The sequence below is a fragment of the Prionailurus viverrinus genome, chromosome B2 (genome assembly GCF_022837055.1).
Source record: "Prionailurus viverrinus isolate Anna chromosome B2, UM_Priviv_1.0, whole genome shotgun sequence".
Lineage (NCBI taxonomy): Eukaryota > Metazoa > Chordata > Mammalia > Carnivora > Felidae > Prionailurus > Prionailurus viverrinus.
In genome coordinates, this window is record NC_062565.1 from 49,581,405 (window position 1) to 49,602,535 (window position 21,131).

The 21,131-nt window shown below is 40.3% G+C and overlaps 1 protein-coding gene and 1 pseudogene across 9 annotated transcripts in view; one reads left to right on the forward strand and one right to left on the reverse strand.

Annotated features, from left to right (window-relative positions):
• The window catches only part of PKHD1 (PKHD1 ciliary IPT domain containing fibrocystin/polyductin), a 490,229-nt gene that overhangs the window by 271,197 nt on the left and 197,901 nt on the right, over positions 1–21,131 (reverse strand). For all 9 annotated transcript variants that reach the window (XR_007152423.1, XR_007152424.1, XM_047860172.1 and 6 more), the window contains 4 exons: positions 19,481–19,672; positions 16,035–16,160; positions 13,298–13,354; positions 12,917–13,047 (listed from right to left, as the gene is read on the reverse strand). Coding sequence is in view for 7 of the 9 variants with exons in the window: in XM_047860172.1 (XP_047716128.1) it covers positions 12,917–13,047; positions 13,298–13,354; positions 16,035–16,160; positions 19,481–19,672 (506 nt within the window). In the remaining 2 variants the exon portion in view is untranslated. The remainder of the gene's footprint in view (positions 1–12,916; positions 13,048–13,297; positions 13,355–16,034; positions 16,161–19,480; positions 19,673–21,131) is intronic.
• On the forward strand, positions 4,666–4,750 carry LOC125166966 (uncharacterized; annotated as a pseudogene).

Below are 21,131 nucleotides of genomic sequence, written 5' to 3' on the forward strand. Positions count from 1 at the left end.
CATTTTTCTTCCCCCACACAGCTCAGCTCGACTGTAATTTGTCAACCTTAATATGTGATATCTCATGTTAAAATGTTCTTGTAATCTTCCATACAGGGAATCTTACTTTGTCATCAATCCAAGCCCTCCTCTTTGGTGTATGCAACAGTATATAGGGGCAAAGGCGTACCTTAAAGCCAAGTCTACACAAAGCATCCTCTCCAATCCTTTGAACAAATCAAAGATTTTGCTATGGGATGAAGGCCAGTGGTTGTACTAACTATGCCTTAGTTCTGAGACATGGTGTCTGAGCTCAAACACATCTTGAATCTCCTCAGTGTACTTTATATTCATTAGATTAATCACCTTAATATTTCTTTAATTTTTTTTATTATTATTATTTATTCTTGAGAGACAGAGCATGAGCGAGGGAGGGGCACAGCGAGAGAGGGACACAGAATCTGAAGCAGACTCCAGGCTCCGAGCTGTCAGCACAGAGCATGACGTGGGGCTCAGACTCATAAGCTGTGAGATCATGACCTAAACCAAAGTCAGACGCTCAACCAACTGAGCCACCCAGGTGCCCCAACCTTAATATTTCTTTATATGATTTCCTATCTAAATAATTTGATGTATTTTATATGTTCATATAAAACTTAAATTCTCCATTAGACCATATGAGTTTTGGGCTATAATTCTGATCAAATTGAACACAATGGATTATCTTTCCAAACTCGATAATGTACCTACAATTTAATCATCACTGTGTAATATAATTTAAGAGGGAGTAGAAAACTAACTCCCTAAAGAGTTTATTATTGTACACAAAGGTCTTTTGGTTGGCCTACCTAATGTTCACAAAAATCGTTACTTTGTTTCCAACATTTTGTTTATTTTATTATAATTTTTTAGAGACAGAGTAAATACACATGCAAGCAAGGGAGAGGAGCAGAGGAAGAGAGAGGGACAGAAAGAAAGAGGGAGAGAGGGAGAGAGGGAGAGAGGGAGAGAGGGAGGGAGAGAGAGAGAGAGAGAGAGAGAGAGAGACGGAGAGAGAGAAAGTGTGTGTGTCTTCAGCATGTCCCATGCTCAGCTCCGAGCCTCACACAGGGCTCGATCCCACAACCCCTTGGGATCATGACCTGAGCGGAAATCAAGAGTCAGAGGCTCAACTGACTAAGCCACCCGGGAGCCTTTATTTCCAACGTCTTAAAATCGGGAGACTTGATATAAAAATTCAGACTTTCAGTTTTTTAATAATACTGAGCCCAAATTCCTATGGGATAGCCAGGGACCAGCTGAAGCTAAGAAGTGCCCACCTTCTTGGACTATGGCTATTTTTTCATAGGCCACACCCTTTCTGCTTCACTTATATATGATTCTAGCCCAGCCCCTATGGATATCTGAATTTGCAAACTCTAATGTCAGGCAGTAAAGTAAATAGTATGTTGGCTATTCTTTGTTTCAGCAGGAGGGAAGAAGAGCCAATAGACCAAGCTGCTGGACTACTTGCTATGCAATTCTGTGCACGTTTTCTCTCTCAGCCGGAGAGGCTGGTCTGAGGCCAAGATGCTCATGTCTACCTACAGAACAGAACTCAAGAAACAGGCTCCTCAGCCAGCCTCAGGTCTACAGGGACAAAGGAAGCTACAGAGACTTCCACACACTTTATCCCTGATCACTTGGGAGCATGACACGGCCTAGCTGGTAAGACAGTGAGAAAGCTGGAGTGTCCCTTCCATGAGCAACTCATTTCCTGGGAGAATGTGCTACGGGACTAGGACAGCATCAGGTCATAGAAGAGAGAATGTAAAGCAAAAGGGATTGTGATGCTGTGGCACCCAACAAGGCATTAAATGTCTTTCTATAAAACAATACGTCAGTGCCACAGTTACCTATATATAGGGCTTGGTGGGACTGTCCTGTGAATGTCTTGTTAAAACATGCATCTTTACTGTGCATGTAACATAGACTTGTAACAACATTTAGCAAACAAAAACACTGAAGCCCAGTGAGATTTAAATTTCAGATTGAAAACACTATTTTTTAATATGAGTATATCTCAAACATTGTACAGGATATACTTTACTAAAAATGTATTAGTTATATTTCAAAGATTTAAATTTATCCACGTATGCTGTGTTTTGTCTAGAAACCCTAACCTGGGGCATATAATATATAGATTTTTAGGCCCCACCTCTAGATATTCAGACCTAGCAGGTGCTGAAAGTTATGGTGAAGGGTTGGAGGACAGTATTCTGTACTTTAGAGCACCATAGGTGTTTCTAATTTCGTTGATCTTTTGAGCCCATTTTGACAACTACTTCTCTGGAGGTGACTGAGATACTAACACTATACTGTTTAGTCATCAAGGGCTCCAGGAGATGTTCAAAGACAGGAGAGACACTGGAAAGAATGAACTTCCTGGTGACTTTCCCATGAGCTGCCTTAGCAGCCCACTGCACATGGAAGCCATGGTAGAAAACTGAAGGAGGATAGAGACCTAGACAATTAGGTTGGGAATCTGTTACCAGATCCCCACAAAAAGCTGATCTAACTCAGTACAAGTTATATTTATTTTCAATTTTTCTTTTCCTTAGAAATAATTACCTTTTTCCTAACTTAGAACCAAGTGTGATAATACTCATAGTAAAGATTTCTTTTTTTTTTTTTTTAACGTTAATTTATTTTGGGGACAGAGAGAGACAGAGCATGAACGGGGGTGGGGGGGGTGGGGAGAGAGAAAGGGAGACACAGAATCGGAAACAGGCTCCAGGCTCTGAGCCATCAGCCCAGAGCCCGACGCGGGGCTCGAACTCCCGGACCGCGAGATCGTGACCTAGCTGAAGTCGGACGCTTAACCGACTGCGCCACCCAGGCGCCCCAGGATTTCTAAAGAAGATGCTATTGTCCAGGTACCAGATTTTAGAGTCTCCTTTACTTTCACAATTCTGAATTATGTATTATTATTACAGTTTCACATACAAATCAAAGCCAAACTGAGATACCACCTCACACCAGTCACAGTGGCTAAAATGAACAAATCAAGAAACTATAGATGCTAGCGAGGATGTGGAGAAACGGAAACCCTCTTGCACTCTTGGTGGGAATGCAAACTGGTGAAGCTACTCTGAAAAACAGTGTGGATGTTCCTCAAAAAACTGAAAATAGAACTATGCTATGACCCAGCAATAGCACTACTAGGAATTAACCCAAGGGATACAGGAGTGCTAATGCATCAGGGCACATGTACCCCAATGTTTATACCAGTGCTTTCAACAATACCCAAATTATGGAAAGAGTCTAAATGTCCATTCACTGGTGAATGGATAAAGAATATTTATATATAAAATGGAATATTACTTGACAGTGAGAAAGAATGAAATTATGCCATTTACAGCAACGTGGGTGGAACTGGAGGGTATTACACTAAAGGAAATTAGTCAGTCAGAGAAAGACAGATATCATATGTTTTCACTCATATGTGGATCTTGAGAAACTTAACAGAAGACCATGGGGAAAGGGAAGGTAGGAAAAAATGTTACAAACAGAGAGAGGGAGGCAAACCTTAAGAGATTCTTCAATACAGAAAACAAACTGAGGGTTAATGGGGGTGGTGGAGAAGAGGGGAAAATGGGTGCTAGGCATGGAGGAAGGAACTTGTTGGGATGAGCACTGGGTGTTGTATGTAAGGCAATCTGATAATAAATTATATTAAAATAATGAATTAATAAATTAAATAAAATGCTATACTTTTACCCTAAAAAAAATTATTACAATTTCACAAAGAAATTGAATCTTGTAGATGTTGAGTGACTTCCTCAAAGTCACAGAGCTAATAACTCAGAGCCAACTCAATTCATGTCCAAACCTGGAAGTGTCAGAGATTGTAGGCTAAAGGAGAGAAATAAAGGCAAGACCCAGAATCACGATGCCAAACAATGGGGCACAAGTGAAGAAATGTAAACAGTAGGGTGCAATGCAAAGTCATGTCACCAGGTCAAGGGCAGAACCAAAAGGAAGTCCATAGGCCTTCCCAATAGTGGATAAAATATACTGAGCAACATTCTTTGCAGAAGTCAATGTATCATGGACATTCTAGTGGGAGACATTCTAGAGAAAAATTAATTAAGTGTCCAAGTAAATCAGCTCCTTGAAAGATGCATCTGTGGTCATGAGAAAAGAGTAACTTAACCCTTCAGATACCAGGTAAAATCTGTTGGACAAGACTGGAGTATTGTTGATATTGCTACATAAATATAGATTTCCTAAAAATTGAACATCATTTTTCAGTTCAGACTTAACTAAGAGTTGTTCTGTTCACACCAAAATTCCAGACAGTATAAAATCCCTACCATTCCTAGCAAATGGAAAAACAGCATGCTCAGCTCAGAGGGCACAGAGAGTCACATGGGTGAGGATGTGAGCTAATTCCCAGTAGTCAACAGGAAAAGACATTTTGAAGAGTATGTTTAAGGAAGATGAGGGGTCTTAAACTCCAGCATTATGGGATTGAGCATTATCAAGACATCGACATAAAGTTAATGAGGATTGTCTACTGACATAGTTGTTTTGAACAACAGAAGAAAAAATTGAGATTTGGGGAGTATATTCCCATGATTCATCACTTATATACAACACCCAGTGCTCATCCCAACAAGTGCCCTCCTCAATACCCATAACTCAAGCTTTGCACAGTGGCAGTATTGTACCCAATGAGGTTTATCCGAGGCGTGATTATTGCTAATTGAAAACCCAGTGTCCATAACTCATTTTCCCACCCCCCCCCCCACCACACACCCTCATCAACCCTCAGTTTGTACTCTGTCTCTTCTGGTTTGCCTCCCTCTCTGTTTTTAACTTATTTTTCCTTCCCTTCCCCTCTGATCTTCTGTTAAGTTTCTCAAATTCCACATGAGTGAAAACATATGATATCCGTCTTTTTCTGACTTATTTCACTTAGCATAACACCCTCCAATTCCAACCACGTTGTGGCAAATGGCAAGATTTTGTTCTTTTTCATTGCTGAATAGTATTCCTGTCTGTGTGTGTGTGTGTGTGTGTGTGTGTGTGTGTGTGTGTGTGTGTTTATCACATCTTCTTTATCCATTACATCCATCGATGGACACTTGGGCTCTTTCCATAATTTGGCAATTGTTGATAGCACTGCCATAAACATTGGCGTACATATGCCCCTATAAATCAGCACTCCTGTATCCTTTGCATAAATTCCTAGTAGTGCTATTGCTGGCCCACAGGGTGATTCAATTTTAATTTTTTGAGGAACCTCCACACTGTTTTCCAGAGTGGCTGCACAAGTTTACATTCCCAATAATGCAAGAGGGCTCCCCTTTCTCCATATCCTCACCAACATCTGTTGTTGCCTGAGTCGTTAATTTTAGCTGCTCTGACAGGTGTGAAGTAATATCTCAGTGTGGTTTTGTGTCTTCCTGATGATAAGTGATGTTGAGCATGTTTTCATGTGTCTGTTAGCCATCTGGATGTCTTCTTTGGAAACGTGTCTATTCATGTCTTCTGCCCATTTCTTCACTGGATTGTTTATTTTGGGGTATTGAATTTGGTAAGTTCTTCATAGATTTTTGACACTAACCCTTTATCTGATATGTCATTTGTAAATATCTTCCATACTGTATATACTGTATGGTAGCTAACTTGATAATACATTATCAAAAAAACAAAAGAAAGAAAAGATTGAGATTGTCAGCAATGTCTATGGAACACTAACGCATGTCATGATGAATAATGATGTTAGGACAGGACACAAAAAAGTGTTAAAACTGAAGGAGGAAGTTCTGGCCTGCTCAGGGGCAGAGCTCTGTGTCACAGCCTTTCATACAGCTTAAGGAGTTTTACTCCATTGTGGGCACAGGAGGACCAACAGTAGAGACTCCAAGGACACTCTTTTACTTGTAGCTGTTCTCTATCCTTAGGTTGAGTAAACTCATTTCAGCCCATAGTTTCAGTCATTCTAGACTAATACTTTATTGACTTCATTTCCTAAATGAAAGAAGTTTAGGTATTATTAAAGGTAGCTCTCTGAACCTGAGTAGCCAACTGGCAGTCATTAAAAGCAGTACTCTCTACAGAAGGGGACTTTCAAGAGCCTTGTCCTCTCTAGGTGTGCTACATGTTCCACTAGGAAGCTAGATACATACATACATACACACACACACACACACACACACACACACACACACACACAACCAAGTAAAGTCAACATGCAGGAAAACTCAAACAAGTTGTTTTAAAACCAGCAATCCTCAACTTCTGCCTCATGTGAGAAGAGGAACCAATGCCCCAGTGCCCTAATCCCTGGAGGACTTCTGCCTCCTGGGAAGCATAAGTGAGGACCAGAGTCCTCTGAAAGTTCCACTGACACTGGAAGCCTGACCAGTAGGCATCAGCAAGGACCTGATCGAGGAGCCAGCACATGCTGACACAACCACAATGCTGTTTCCTTAACTTCAGCTTGTTATTCACTGTGTGCCTGAAGGCTCTTTCATCCTGGGTATTTTTAATTAGCCAGCCGTTCCTCATTTTTAACTCAGTTACATACACACTGTTTTCTTTCTTTGTGGACTAGTGGCCTCTTTCCTCCTGTACTTCATTATTTAGGATTCTGAGCATTTCTCCAATTTCCTGAGGCCATTTACAATTCTAATCACATGTCTCATCTACCACACGGAACTTGGCACAAGTGACTTTTGGACATGATGGAATATGAAGTTGAATTACTATTTAAGATGGTAACATGACTTAAGGAAACCTGGGCCTTCCCTAAGACTCCAATCATCTTGGGGTGGCATAGTCCAGGAATGCTGCTGTACAGAGCACAGCCTTTCACAACAAAGAATTATAGCACCTGAGGGGTTCCTGGGTGGCTCAGTCAGTTAAGCATCTGACTGTTGATTTCATAGGATCAAGCCCCATATCAGGCTCTGCAATGACAACACGGAGCCTTCTTGGGATTCTCTATCTCTCTGTCCCTCCCCTGCTCACCCACTATCTCAAAATAAATACATGCATACATACATACATAAATATATAAACTTTACACAAAAAAAAAGAATTATAGCACCCAAAATACTAATACTACCATGACTGAGAAACCTGATCTAGACTAGCACTAGGTGTTGTTGAAATAACCCACTCTCCAGTAGCACATCTCCAAATTTTGGTGGAAAGACCAACATTTATATCTTTTTAAACATGCAAATCTGGCATTAGGCATTTCCAAAAAGAACACTTACTAGCATCAAATCCAGCTATCTCAATTCTTTCCTCTTGCTAGCAAACAGGATAAGTGCTCATGATTCTCAACTTCAGAAAGAACAACTGTGGCTGGGTTGGCAAATACAAGCACCCAATATATCTCTTCAGCCCTCACAGAAACACAAGGAAGTAACATGGTTACTGACTGTTACAATTACATGAACAGAACCTTCCTCAGGGAAGTACATGTGAAGTTCCACCTTCCACACAGCCCGCATTGCGGGCTATGTCTCTAGCACACGTACGAGCCATGGGAAAGCCCATGAGTATATAAGCACTAAGAATTAGAGAATGGGAGCTTCTTAAACCCCCACTTTTTCTGCAAGTATATAAACAATGAGAAAGGTACATCTCACTTGGACGTACACCTCTATATCATTACCAATGAAATGCTCATTCATTACCAAGACTCTCCCAGGAGGGAAAATATTCAAATATTTCAAATATTTTCCAAGAATTACATCCATATTCATCACCTTTGCCAGACAGGTGCTCAGAGAGTACGTATTTTGAGCGAATGAATAGATTTGTAGAATCACCTGCCCTACTGTCATTAGCATCTATGGAACATCTGGGTGAACACATCCATAAATATAAATGCTTTCCAAGTGCATTTTTAGTTGGGCAGAATATTGTAACTTTGGTCTTCTGTTAGCTGGTAAGGCTCACTTTTCTCATAAAAGAAGCACTTGAACAGTCAGATCACATTACTTCCCAGCCCTTTTTACTCTCCATTCCAATTGGGTATGCTACAAATGATTCATGAGGAAAAACCACATATTTATGCAGGCAGCCGGCAGCTTGTGGGGAAGGGTTTAAGGCAAGCAGGGAATTTTGTGTGGAAATCAATTCTTTGCGGAAGTCAATGTATTATGGACATTCAAGCAAGAGAAATTCCAGAGAGAAATTAACTGCCCAAGTAAGCCAGCTCCTTGAGGTGTGCATCTATAATCACTAGGAAAAAAAAGTGAGTTAACCCTTCAGGCAGCTCTTAAATATACATTAGCTATTGAGTGGGGAGAGCTAGAGAACTGAAATTGGCCTTTAAACACAGAATTCCTTACAAAATTGATTCACAAACCAGAACAAATTCCCCTCAAATTAAATGGATGTTTCCAAAGGGCTTGTCTCCAGGGTTTTTCCACGGACTATCCTAAACAGGAGTCTGGTCATGGGAAATTTCCAGTGCCTACATAAACATGGGATACTCTAGCACTCTGAAGGTGAACAGTCCCTGGATATTTGAGAGCAAAGACTTTCAGCCTGAGGTTGACATAGGTTATGTCTACTGAAAAGATAGAGTGATGGAGCCTCTGGACAGATAATGAAATCCCCATAAATGAAGTCACAGCCTCAGATGCTAGACGGTCAAGGGAAGATATCCTGAAAATGGAATGCTCTAAATGCCACAGGTGAAGCATGGAAGAACCACCACCAATCTGTTTTGAAAAGCATGGCAAAGACCTACATAAGGAGTATTCAGAGGAATACATACCACAAGTGCCTCAGATACTCAAACAGGAATAGCATGCTTGAATATCCTATCACTAGCAAGAAGACACAAAGCTCAGGTTTTGCTTCACAGAGAAACTGTCCCGGGCTTGGCTCAGCTGTAGCCTGGGCAGGGAGGCAGGCAGGCCACTTGTTGGTATTAAAGCTAAAAAGAAATATCACACTTGAAATCCCCTCGTCCTATGCAGGGTTGAAGACAAGTGAGCTGTTGGGTTGGCTGACTGGAAGCCAAGGTGAATTCTGTGCACTATGGCAGAGCATTTGGTCCTAGGTTCTGGGTCAGGGGAAACTGGAATCATGTGTAACCATAAATCACTGCAGACATTTAAGAACCAACTGTTTCTTCCCTGCCTGCCCACCAGGCCAGAGACTTTGAGGTTAGTCTCCTATATATGAGAGGAAGGGTTTAGGCTATCACCATTGGTTGTCCAGCCACTAGGATTAAGTCACTTTCTTCAAGTACAAATAAGGGCTTCAATACAGTTAATAGTTTGCCCCAATGTCAACTTCCTGGTTTTGATATTGCTATGTTGATGGTTGATATCGTGACAGTTATGGTATGGTATCTGAGGGATACCATACTGAGGGATATGGCAATAGTTATGGTTATGGTATCACTGGGGAAAGCTGGGGAAGGGTCCAGAGAAACTCTTGGTTATGTTTTTGCAACTTCTTCTAAGTCTAAAACTATTTCAGAATTAAAAGCTTAAGGAAACAAAAATGAAAAATCCAAATAAATCACACAAATACAATGACTTTTAAAAAAGTATTTTACCAGGGGCACCTGGGTAACTCAGCGGGTTAAGCATCTGACTTTTGATTTTGGCTCAGGTCATGACCTCACTCCTCATGAGCTCGGACCCTGCATTAGGCTGTCAGTGCAGAGCCTGCTTGGGATTCTCTCTCTCCTCTCTCTGCCCCTCCCCCACTTGCACATGCATGCTCTCTTTCTCTCTTTCTCTCTCTCCCAAAATAAATAAATAAATGTTTAAAAAATGTATATTTTTGCCAAACCACAAGAACACTTAAAAACAAAGCAGGAGAAAAGGAAACAAAAACTAAGCACACACAAAACTTGACTATGCTCCCTTTAGGGGTAGTCTGGCTCTAAACTACTCACATATAAGACACAGAAGCCACCACCTATGTAACAGTTCCTCAGAGTACAGGAATGTCTCTGTCCTGAATACCAGAACAACACTACAAGGCAGCAGGTTAATCTACAACATCTCTACCTATTCCACGTATTACACACTTACACACACACACACACACAAACACACACACACACACACACACACACACACACACATCATTATTGTAGCTTCCTTACCATCCCTTTGGAATTAAGGTCTGCTTCTAAAATATTTTCAAAATTGTCTGTGCACCATTCATATAGGATACACTTAATAAACATGAACTTAAAGCTTGCTCAGTGAGGGGCGCCTGGGTGGCTCAGTCGGTTGAGCGTCTGACTTCAGCCAGGTCACGATCTCGCAGTCTGTGAGTTCGAGCCCCGCGTCGGGCTCTGGGCTGATGGCTCGGAGCCTGGGGCCTGCTTCCAATTCTGTGTCTCCCTCTCTCTCTGCCCCTCCCCCATTCGTGCTCTGTCTCTCTCTGTCTCAAAAATAAATAAACATTTAAAAAAAATTAAAAAAAAAAAACAGCTTGCTCAGTGAGTGAAATAGCTTTCATTGGCCCAAAGGGTCAAGAGGAGTTCATAATTTTTAGGTTTTGCCACATGCACCCAGTTATCACCTAGGTCTTTAGAGCTGATATATTCTAGACAACAGAATACAAAAGAGACAGCACACGGCTAAAAAAACTGCAGGGTACTGTGCGAGATTTAACACTGAGAGTTAAATCCCACAGTATTTAAATGCTGCCCCAGATTAAACATGCTATTTTTCAGTCATCAAAATGATTGTGGTATCTTGGAATCTATACTTTTCTCTTTCCTCCCTCCATGCTTTAAGTATGGAGTTACACTTACATTCATTCATCATATACAATTAATTTTTACTGAACAACTAGTATATTTCAGACACTGTGCTAGGGTCTAAAAGCTGATAAGCTAATGAAAAGAGAACTACAGACTTTTAAGGTCATCAAAGATGGAAATGTCAGGAATACACTAAGGAATAGTTTAATGAGCCTGTGCTACCAGCTTAAACTAAAACCTCATCCTCCAAACATATACGTTGCATTCGTTTTCACTTTTGTACAGTAGATATAAAAGGAGGTAAGTAAATGAACAGAAATAGCATGCAATGGGAAACAAACAGCTTGCTTTGGACTCCATTTTTTCATTGCTGACTTGGTACCGTTCACAGCAATGAAAAAGCTCAGGTGACATATCAGCTTTTTAGATGGCCCTCTGGTCCTCTGCACACAGAACCAACACAATTATTCAAGCAGACAAGTGGCCAGGACACTTGCCCGTGGTACACTGTGCCACTCAGTGGAGCAAAGGCAGATGGACAGCACCCCTGGCATTCGATGCAGGACATAGATACGCTCCAGCCTCATGCAGCAAGATGAATGGGACAACTTTCCTCTGGGTATTTCAATGCAGTCAAGTTATGCAGTCTGAGAAGTGTACAAAAACACAGCTCTTTGGGCCCCTAAGCTGCGAGCGTAACTGCACAACAAGCCCCATGATCGCCAACAAGTTAAATGCTGCTCTTGTTGTTCTGGGTCTAAAGTTTGGTTTCCTTCAATAAAAGCAGTTCTGCCTCCTTTCCTTACTGGCATATTAGCTGTCCCTATTAGGCACCTAAAGTGGTGTGTAAGTGCTGTGCTTGGAATAAATGTAATTAAGAGTCTGGAAGAAGGTTGAGGAGATAACCATGACTTTTATTAGGGGGTATTCAGCTAAAAGTAATTAAGAACAGATGATCAGAGAGACAGAGACAGAAGTGCATTCTCTGGGTTCCTCAGAAATCTGGCACAATTGTCATGACTCAATAGATGCTCAGATGAGTGTCCTAGAAGACTGAGAGGCCCTTAACCCTTCGGGACATGATCCACAGGATAGAGTCATTAAAGGGGGAAATGAGGGGCGCCTGGTAGCTCAGTAGGTTAAACAGCCAACTCTCGATTTGGCTTGGTCATGATCTCTCAGTTTGTGAGTTCAAGCCCTGTACCTGGCTCTGCACTGGCAGCAAGAAGCCTGCTTGGGATCCTCTGTCTCCCTCTGTCTCTCTGCCTCTCCCCTGCTCACTCCCTCAAAATAAAAAATAAATAAATAAATAAACTTTAAAAAAAATTAATAAAGGCAAAACTAAATGGCCTTCCCTCCTACTCTGATGTAATTCTTCATTCATGGATCTATGGTTAAACTGTACTCTAAAAAATTAATTTCTCAGAGTTTAGGGAGAAATTTGCCCAGAAAAAGTAACATTAAGCTGTACTAAATAATAGGATAAAAAAGGTCATCAGAGTGTGCTTTATTTGTCTTGGAATCTGATGTGATCTCATATACCTCATGACTTTGCTGACCCTCAGTTCTGAATATTCTTAAAGGGTAACAATATATGGGGCACCTGGGTGGCTCAGTCAGTTAAGCATCTGACTTTTGATTTTGGCTCAGGTCATAATCTCACTGTTCATGGGATTGAGCCCCACATCGGGCTCTGTGCTGACAGCGTGTAGCCTGCTTTGGATTCTCTCTGCCCCTCCCCTGCTCATGCTCCCTCCCTCACTCTCTTTCTCAAAACAAATAAACATTCCAAAAGAGCAACAATATGAACACATTAATACAGGAAGATAATGAAGATTTAATGAGTAATTATTATTGGAATTGAGACAAAAATCAGCAACCACAGCAGACAACTCAGGAAGATATTGTAGTTTGCGTTAATCGAAAGGACCAGAAAGTAACCAATATCTACTTTGTTTTGCTACCTATAGATATTGCTTCAAAGAGTGTTCACAGGAATTCTGAGAGAAATGATTACGTTTATTCTAAAGCACTTGTTTACCATAAAAATCCTTAAGTTGTTTCTTGATACTAGTGTGCAACAAGTAAACACTTTCTACTATTCTACCACTGCCACCACTCCAAATAACTTTCGGAGTTAATTTTATGGCCTCTCAGCTCTGAGCTTCCTGGGAGAACTACAGATCTTACCTCGACAACGTTGGTGGGATTGCGAATATAGATACCAGATGGCGTCAACATTTCAGGACTGGAGAGTCCTTCGGTGCCAGAAACACTGATGATCACATTGTTTCTTATTATATTTCCCTGTACTGGCCAGGCTAATTTAAGAAAAGACAAATCAAACCCAGGGGAGTCACAAACATAATTAAAATTTACATAACTCAATGGTCTTGCTTCTACTAATGCATGTTATGGTTTACATAATGCATACATATGCATATATATATATAAAATATTAAGTATGTTTCACAAATTAAGGTACCTAACATTTTGCTATCAGGCCCGTCTATCAAATACATGACAACTTAAGTATGATGTAATGGATTTAAAAGCACTTTACATATTTACCAATTTTTCTTTCAGAAGTAGCCTCCCAAGAGGTATATCTTCTGTCCATGTCTGTACCTGAGAACAAAAGGTCATGTTGCTTCATTCAGCACATTTCATGCCCCCCAGAAAACCGAGGGATATGGCAACGCTAGTTCTTATTCCGGGTGTGCCTTATTTTAAATTTGTTTATATGTTTTTAATCTATGAACCATACAAAGAGAAACAGATTATACAGGATTTTCAGTTCTAGAGTATTGTAGTGAATCAGAAGTTCATCTAAAAAAAAATACAGAACAAAGAAATAGATGTAATGTTTCACCTCTTAGGAAGAGTTTGAGTGTCTCCATGATCAAATGCCACATGGCCATGTGTCAGGTCCAGCCCCTCCCCTAGCTGTTCAAATTGGCTACCAACTATTCTGCAGGCTACACTCTTCCCCTGGAAGATGTGGAATGTTCTGGAACAACAGGCTGGACAGTACCTGGGACCCTCATGCCTAAACCAATGAAGTTTGGAATAGAAGAGAATGAAAGAGCATGGGCCATGCTATAGAGAACAATTAGCCATGTATGCAACATCAGTAAAGAGCAGCCCCACAGACCCTTCTCCTCACTAAGTATTTAGGTATTTGGCTCCCCGTTTTCATGAATCTGAGTTTACAAATTCATTTTGCATGAAATCGAGTACTTTATAATACACTAATAAACAAACATTCTAATTTCATCACCTGCAGTATAATAGATGTCCAGAGCCTCTAATTCACAATAAACATTAAGGGCTAAATTAAATTCCTCCTGCAGGTTTTCTTCTTGCCTAGTTAATGTCTATTCCACGTAACTGTTTTCTGCTAAATTAATATCGTTAGGGTACCTTCCTGCACTTCTGCTCCAGGTTTCAGCAAACTTTTCCCCTCATACAGACAAAAGTAAGAATAGACAAAGTCAATCCTACACCCGTTATTTTAACTGCCCTGTAGCTGTCCTTTCCCAATCAAAAGATTTTCCTTCACGTGATTGCCACTATTATCCTTAGCTCTTTGTCTTTTAGAGCTGGAGTTTGTTTTAAAGCAAATTTATATGATCCATATTTTCTCACTCAACAGTTTCCCTCTCAGGATTAGGACATTATAGCTTTTTTCTCGACAGATCATTCTTAAATGAAACACATACATGTCCCCACTGATGGTATCACAGAATTAATTTAAATATAAAATACTATTTAACAAATCCAGTTAGAGGCTCACTTTCATTGAAACCTCTGATTTGCTTTTGTATTCCAATATATTCAAAGACCCTTTGTTTATTAATTAATTCATTTCTTTCAACAAATAGACCTACAATGCACTAGTTAATGAGCTAAATGCTAAGGAAACAATGTTCACATGAAAGCTGGTGATACAAATAGACATTAATCATATGATTAGAAACATGGTAGATAATAATTTTAAATCAATAAATAATGATTGGGACTAAAAGAGCTTAAATAGAGGGACTTGACTTAGGAGTGTGGGAGAGAAAACTTTATAGGAGGACAATGAGCAGTATGAGCAGAGGGAAAATCTTGTGTAAAAGCCCTGAGACAAAAAAAAAAAAAAGTGGTCTTTTGAAAGAATTAAAGTAAAATAGGGTAGCTAGAATACAAAGGAATAGAAAAAGAGCAGGACAAGTTTACAAATATTAATATAGGTGAAATCATGGAGGGGGTCTTCTTTTTTAATTTTTTTTAATGTTCACTCATTTTTGAGAGAGAGGCAGAGACAGAACATGAACAGGGGAGGAGCAGAGAGAGAGGGAGACACAGAATCTGAAGCAGGCTCCAGGCTCTGAGCTGTCAGCACAGAGCCCAACACAGGGCTCAGACTTATGAGCAGCGAGATCATGACCAGAGCCAAAGTGCAACACTTAACCAACTAAGCTACCCAGGCACTCCACAGAGGGAATCTTCTACGCCAGGTTAAGGATTTAGGACTGTAATCTAAGAGCAATAAGAAATTCTTAAAGATTTTTAAGGATGAGTGATATGATGCAATTTGAGTTTTCTAAGAATACTTCTGGGTTCTGCAAGGGGAATAAACTTTAGGAGAAAAAATGGATACAAGTGATGAAGCAGAGCTTTCTGAAATATGAGCTTCTTTAGCAAGCCTAAGGAGCAGCTGAGAACAGAATTCAGGATTTTTAACTCCATGTCCAACATCAAGGTTTAACATACCATGAGACTACAGAGATTTATTTACATGACTTTGAATTATTGTGGAAATTGCAGACAGTAAATTTGAAAACCTCTCATTTCATATTTATTAAACTTGAATCGAAAGGTCACCTTTAAAAGATCAGTTTCTTATTGGTAAAGTTTAGGAAGCTAATTACAGATGGGTAAATTGAAATTCAGAATTTTAAATTTAATTTTTTTATTATTTCAGACAGAGAGAGTGCAAGTAGGAGGGAGGGACACAGAGACAGGGAGACACAGAATCTGAATCCCAGACTCTGCTTGTGAGCACAATCTGAGTTGTCAGCCCAGAGCCCAATGCAAGGCTTAAACTCGGGAATGGCAAGACCATGACCTAAGTCAAAGTCAGACACTAAGCCTACAGAGCCACCCAGGCTCCCCTGAAATTCAGAATTTTAAACTATGGCCTATTTTTACTGATCAGAGGCTATTTTATAGATTAGGAATTCAAATTTGGGGAAAACTCCTTTTGAAAAAGAATTTATCCTACTCAGGAATGCCAAAATTAAACAAGCTCATTACTTACCCACAAGCAGGGCATGGCCTAAAATATTGTAGAATGTATTACTGTCCACCTTCAGGCCCAAGGTCCTTGACATGCTGAGGCCTCTACTGAAAGAGCTCCACACTGTGCAGCCCTGGATATAGGAATCTGAACAAGAAAGAGTAAGACAAACATTTGAAATAAATCCTGATGGCTCCTCAGATTCTGAAGATCATTTTCAAATCAAACTATTATATAACTAAGAACATTTTGCCACACAATAATGAAACTCAGGAAATGAGGAGTTGGAAGGAGAAACCAAATCAAGTAAACAGGCCAATGAGCCTCAAAGATAGCAGAGATAAGGAAGGTGGAATCCAAGAGTCAGATGTTAGAGAGAAAACCATCTGAGAAAGATACAGTATGGCCAAACTACCAAAGAACACATAGCTGTCAAGATTTCCAATTGGCCACCATCGTTGGTATCAATCCTCATCACAATAAGGCAGACAGTGACTAGAGAGAAGCCAAGGACAATGTGAACAATATTCCTAAAGGACCAAACCTGATCTTTGAAAATCACATCTTCCCTGAAGAGATACACTCATTATTTCTTCAAGCTGTGACATAATTTTTTTACCTTGCCAGGCAATAATATCCTTGGCCCAAGACAGGCAGAGATTCTTATTCCAAAATGGAAGCAAAGTCAGAGGTTAACCTGAGGATCATGATTCTCACATTGGAATGTGGTAGCTTTATGAAAGCAAAAGGGAAATACCTCTACTATGCTAAAACAAATAGACATTTATTAAAATCATTACATCAGCTCCATGGGTATATTTCATGTACCCCCCTGGCTCAATCAAGTTATGTCAACTGAATCAGTCAATGAACAGTTAATGACTATCAACACATTTCAGGAATTGGGCCTTGTGCTGAAGACATACAGATGAATGAAACTAATTCTGTATTTGTGTAACTTCTTTCCAGTATAGAAAACTTACATTAAAACAATAATGGCTAATTAAAAGATAAACCCTGATAAAGGAGTTTTGTATTATTTCCATGTAGTGGGAGATACTGTACAAATATCAAATGTTTGAAGTACTGAAAAAATTACTTTGGTTTACAAGATAATTTGACTTTTAAATTGGAGCTCTCCAGGGGCGCCTGGGTGGCTCAGTCAGTTAAGCATCTGACTCAGCTCAGGTCATGATCTCAAGGTTCATGAGCTTGAGCCCTAAGTAGGGCTATATGCTGATATCCCAGAGCCTGGAGCTTGCTTTGGATTCTATGTCTCCCTCTTTCTCTGCCCCAGCCCCCTGCTTGTGCATGCACGCGATCTCACTCTCTCTCTCAAAAGTAAATAAACATTTAAAGGAGTAAATAAAAATAAATAAATTGGAGCTATCCAGAAAATTCTCAACTATGTCACCATAGACACTGAGCTTTCACATTCCCCTCCATCTTGGCTCCTCTCGCTCGTGTCAGGTACGCTCACATCACTCACCAATAAGTTAACCCACCCACCTCTGTAGGCAACTGCCTGCTGCAGACTTTTCCTGAGTCTGGATCGCTATTGTACCATTCATTCAATATAGGCCAGCCAATCTGAACAACCAGTAAGTACTAATGTGTTTTTAGAGCTAATATACGTGGAATTTAGGGACTGGTAAGCCTGTAAAAGTAGCAAGGATTCCAACACCCTCTAACTCTAGTGGCTGGGAACAACTGGCCACACAGGGTACAAGGGCCTTCAGGGCATGAAACAATAAAAGATTCTTTGGCAAGCATGCCGGAAGTTTCTAACCTCTGGGATAATATGATAACCCCTCCCAGGAAAGTCAACTGCACTTCAACAGAGACCCATAGGGGATAATGTATTAATTCAATGACTTTCAAACTTTTAAGGCACTGAACACTTTTCAAATAAAACCAAATTTAAGGGGCCCCTGGGTGACTCAGTTGGTTAAGCATCCAACTTCAGCTCAGGTTATGATCTCATGGCTCCTGAGTTCAAGCCCCATGTCAGGCTCTGTGCTAACAGCTCAGCTTCAGATTCTGTGTCTCTATCTCTCTGCACCTCCCCTCTGCACTCATGCTGTCTCTCTCTGCCTCAAAAATAAATAAACATTAAATTTTTTTCAAATAGATAAAAGTGTAGCTATTCTGAAGTAGGTTGGAGGAGGCAGATTGATTTTTGAGCAAGGAAGCTTTTGATTATGTTCAATTGATACTTCATATGTGACTGCAACCCTGACTTATACTGGAGCTGGTGCCCCATCAAACTTTCTGAAGCATTATAAGCACCAGGAGATCAAAGAACCAGAGAGTAGTGCACAAAGATACTGATCATCCCAGGGCGGTAGGGAAGGAGCCATGTTAGAAACCATCTCCCTAAATATCAAAAATAAATAATATAGAAAAGATTTGGCAAATTAGGATAAATAGAGGTCCTTGGTTTGCATATGATTTCAGGTGAATAAAGAAAAAAAATGCTGCAGGTGTCAGGATTCTGCCCTCAATGCTTACTTGAGCTCAATGATTACTTTGTCATTGCCTGTTGAAATCTTAGCATCTCTCAAGGCCCACATGAACCACCCTGATAATCTTTGTCAGACATTACCCTCAGAACACCATCCCTTTTCACGAAAAGCAAAGCTTGAATGTGTCAGTGTTAGAGGTGCTGGGGAGGGTAACTCAGAATGAGAGCTGCTATCTTGAATACTTAGCATCTCTGGATCTCTGCATATTAGCTTCTGATATTGCCTTGAATATTCCTATGTCTCTCCAACTTTGGTTTCAGTACCTTTATCTACATCTGGTCATATTCTTCCTTTCTGATTCTGATTCTGTTTTTTACCTAGTTGTTCTTATCTGCATTTGATGCTTCCTGTTCCCTTCTTATGTCTTTAGATCTGGCCAAGATCTGCACCCATCTGCCTGCTCAATGGGCCCAGGGAAACTACCTGGTCCTCAGCCCATTCACTCCCACTTTTCTAAGCAGAAGATTCCTCTGAGTTAGGACCATTTCACATGGAAATGCTTTCTGCTGCGCCTGGGCTGTCATAAAAGTGATTATGTGTACTATTTAATATCAGTTTGCCTGCAATCACAAAGCTAGTAAATGACAGAGGTAGGATTCAAGATGTGGTTAGCTCCTTGTCTATTGTACCTATAGTGATGTTTCTCAAAGTGTACTCCACAGACTACTTTTTCTAGAATCACAAGGTTTGCTTGTTAAAAATTCAGATTGCTAGGCCTAGCTTACACCAGAATTTTTCAGGACAGAGTCTCTAACTCTAAATTTTAGTAAACTCCCAAAATAATTTTTGTTAAGCATACTAAAATTAGAGAACCACAGGTCTAGAGTATAATTATCCATCTTTGAACCTCCCATGTACCCTGAATGTAGAGCCTTGAACACGGAAGAAGAGAGGAAAAAAAAAAAAAGAAGAAGAAGAAGTCATAGACCTGGACCCGCTTACCTCTCAGAGCTCCCACCAGAGTCAGTGAGCTCAGTTGCCGTTGGAAGGCTTGCCCCAAATCCCGGAACTGCACTCCCTTCAACTGGACCCGACTGGGCTCCTCTGGGAAAGACTGAACAATGACTCTGGCCCCCAGATCCCTGGATCCCAGCATCTTCTCACTCTTGGAATATAAACAGTCTTGTAAATTACCTGAAACATAGAATGAAGTCAGGGGGACCTGAAGCATGTGCAACATGCTTCCAGACAAATCATCCAGTAGGAAAGGTACCCTTGGTGCAAAGGACAAACGATTATTGTTTGTTTCATTTAATAATCTTATTTCCCTTTTACTTTGATTTTCCTCTTTGGATTATTAATTAAAACATCCAATAACTAGGACATGATGTTGCCTTCACTCTATTATTTCCAGAAGCCCCCAAATCAATCACCTTAATTACTGTCACAAAGAGGTTGACTATAACCCACAAACCCAACCTAAATAGATGCTTATTTCAATCCAAAAGATCCCCTGGAGGGAGCATGCAATAAAATGACCTTCTCGTGGTTGATAATTGTAGGGAAGAAATGTGAGCGCTGAATGTAATCACAGCTCTTTTTAGTCTTATGCTGTCCAATGGGGTTTTCCCTTTATTTTGTTGCTTTGCAGTTTGGGGACTTAGCAATAATACCACTGCAGAAATGGCACAGGTCTCCAGAGAAGTAACTGAGTGACATCCTCCCCACCTGCACCCTCAATACCTCCTTCCCAGCCCCTTCCCTAGTGAGGATAACAAATTGCAACACCATAATGCACTCAGGGTACCACTGCAACAGGGTATTGTGGCCTCAGGATCCAGGATACCTTCTGTTGACACGTGGCATTTGGTGGCATGAACTAACCTCAGAACGGGTACAAAATCAACTTCTGAAATATTTCTTCATTATTCATATTAATAAACCAAAATGCTACAAATAAAAAATGATGTACCATTCCACAGTGAATAATTTGCTAACACCCAGGAATAAACATATAAGAGGTAAGTGAAGAGGTTTCATATTTGTACGCTTTACCACAATTTTGATTATTATGCCAGTGATGCATAATTTTTTGAGTGACTAGGTCTCATATTATTTATTTGGCTACCTTGTTTCCTCACCTAAGCCCCACACAAAGAAAGTCGAGTGATATGTTACTTTTTTTAATGAATGTTTATGAATTTGTTTTATTTTAAGAATTTTGTAATAACATTTAAGAGTTGTGAAATTGGGGATTTTTCCATTAGGAGCCAACAGACCTAAAATGGCCCAAACCTAAAAGTATCATCTCTCTAGCAGCATAATCAAAGGTAATGTTTTGGACAATATGGTCTGAGAATACCTGTATGAGAACTACCAAAATGGTTTTAACAGAATGCAGATTCCATTTCAGAAGACTTGTTAAAGCTGGCAGTCACTGGATTCTAATCCACTGTATCCAAACCTTTTTCAGAATGACATGTTTGAGAGCTAGGTGACTGGGGTGGTGAAGGGTGGACTCAAGGTCCCTCTCACCCAACCACATTTCAATATTATACCCACATGCATCTATATGTAGACATGACACAAATCTTAATTCCAGCCATGACACTTCTTTCAGGCTCCAGACACTACCAGGGCACCTCTACTCAGA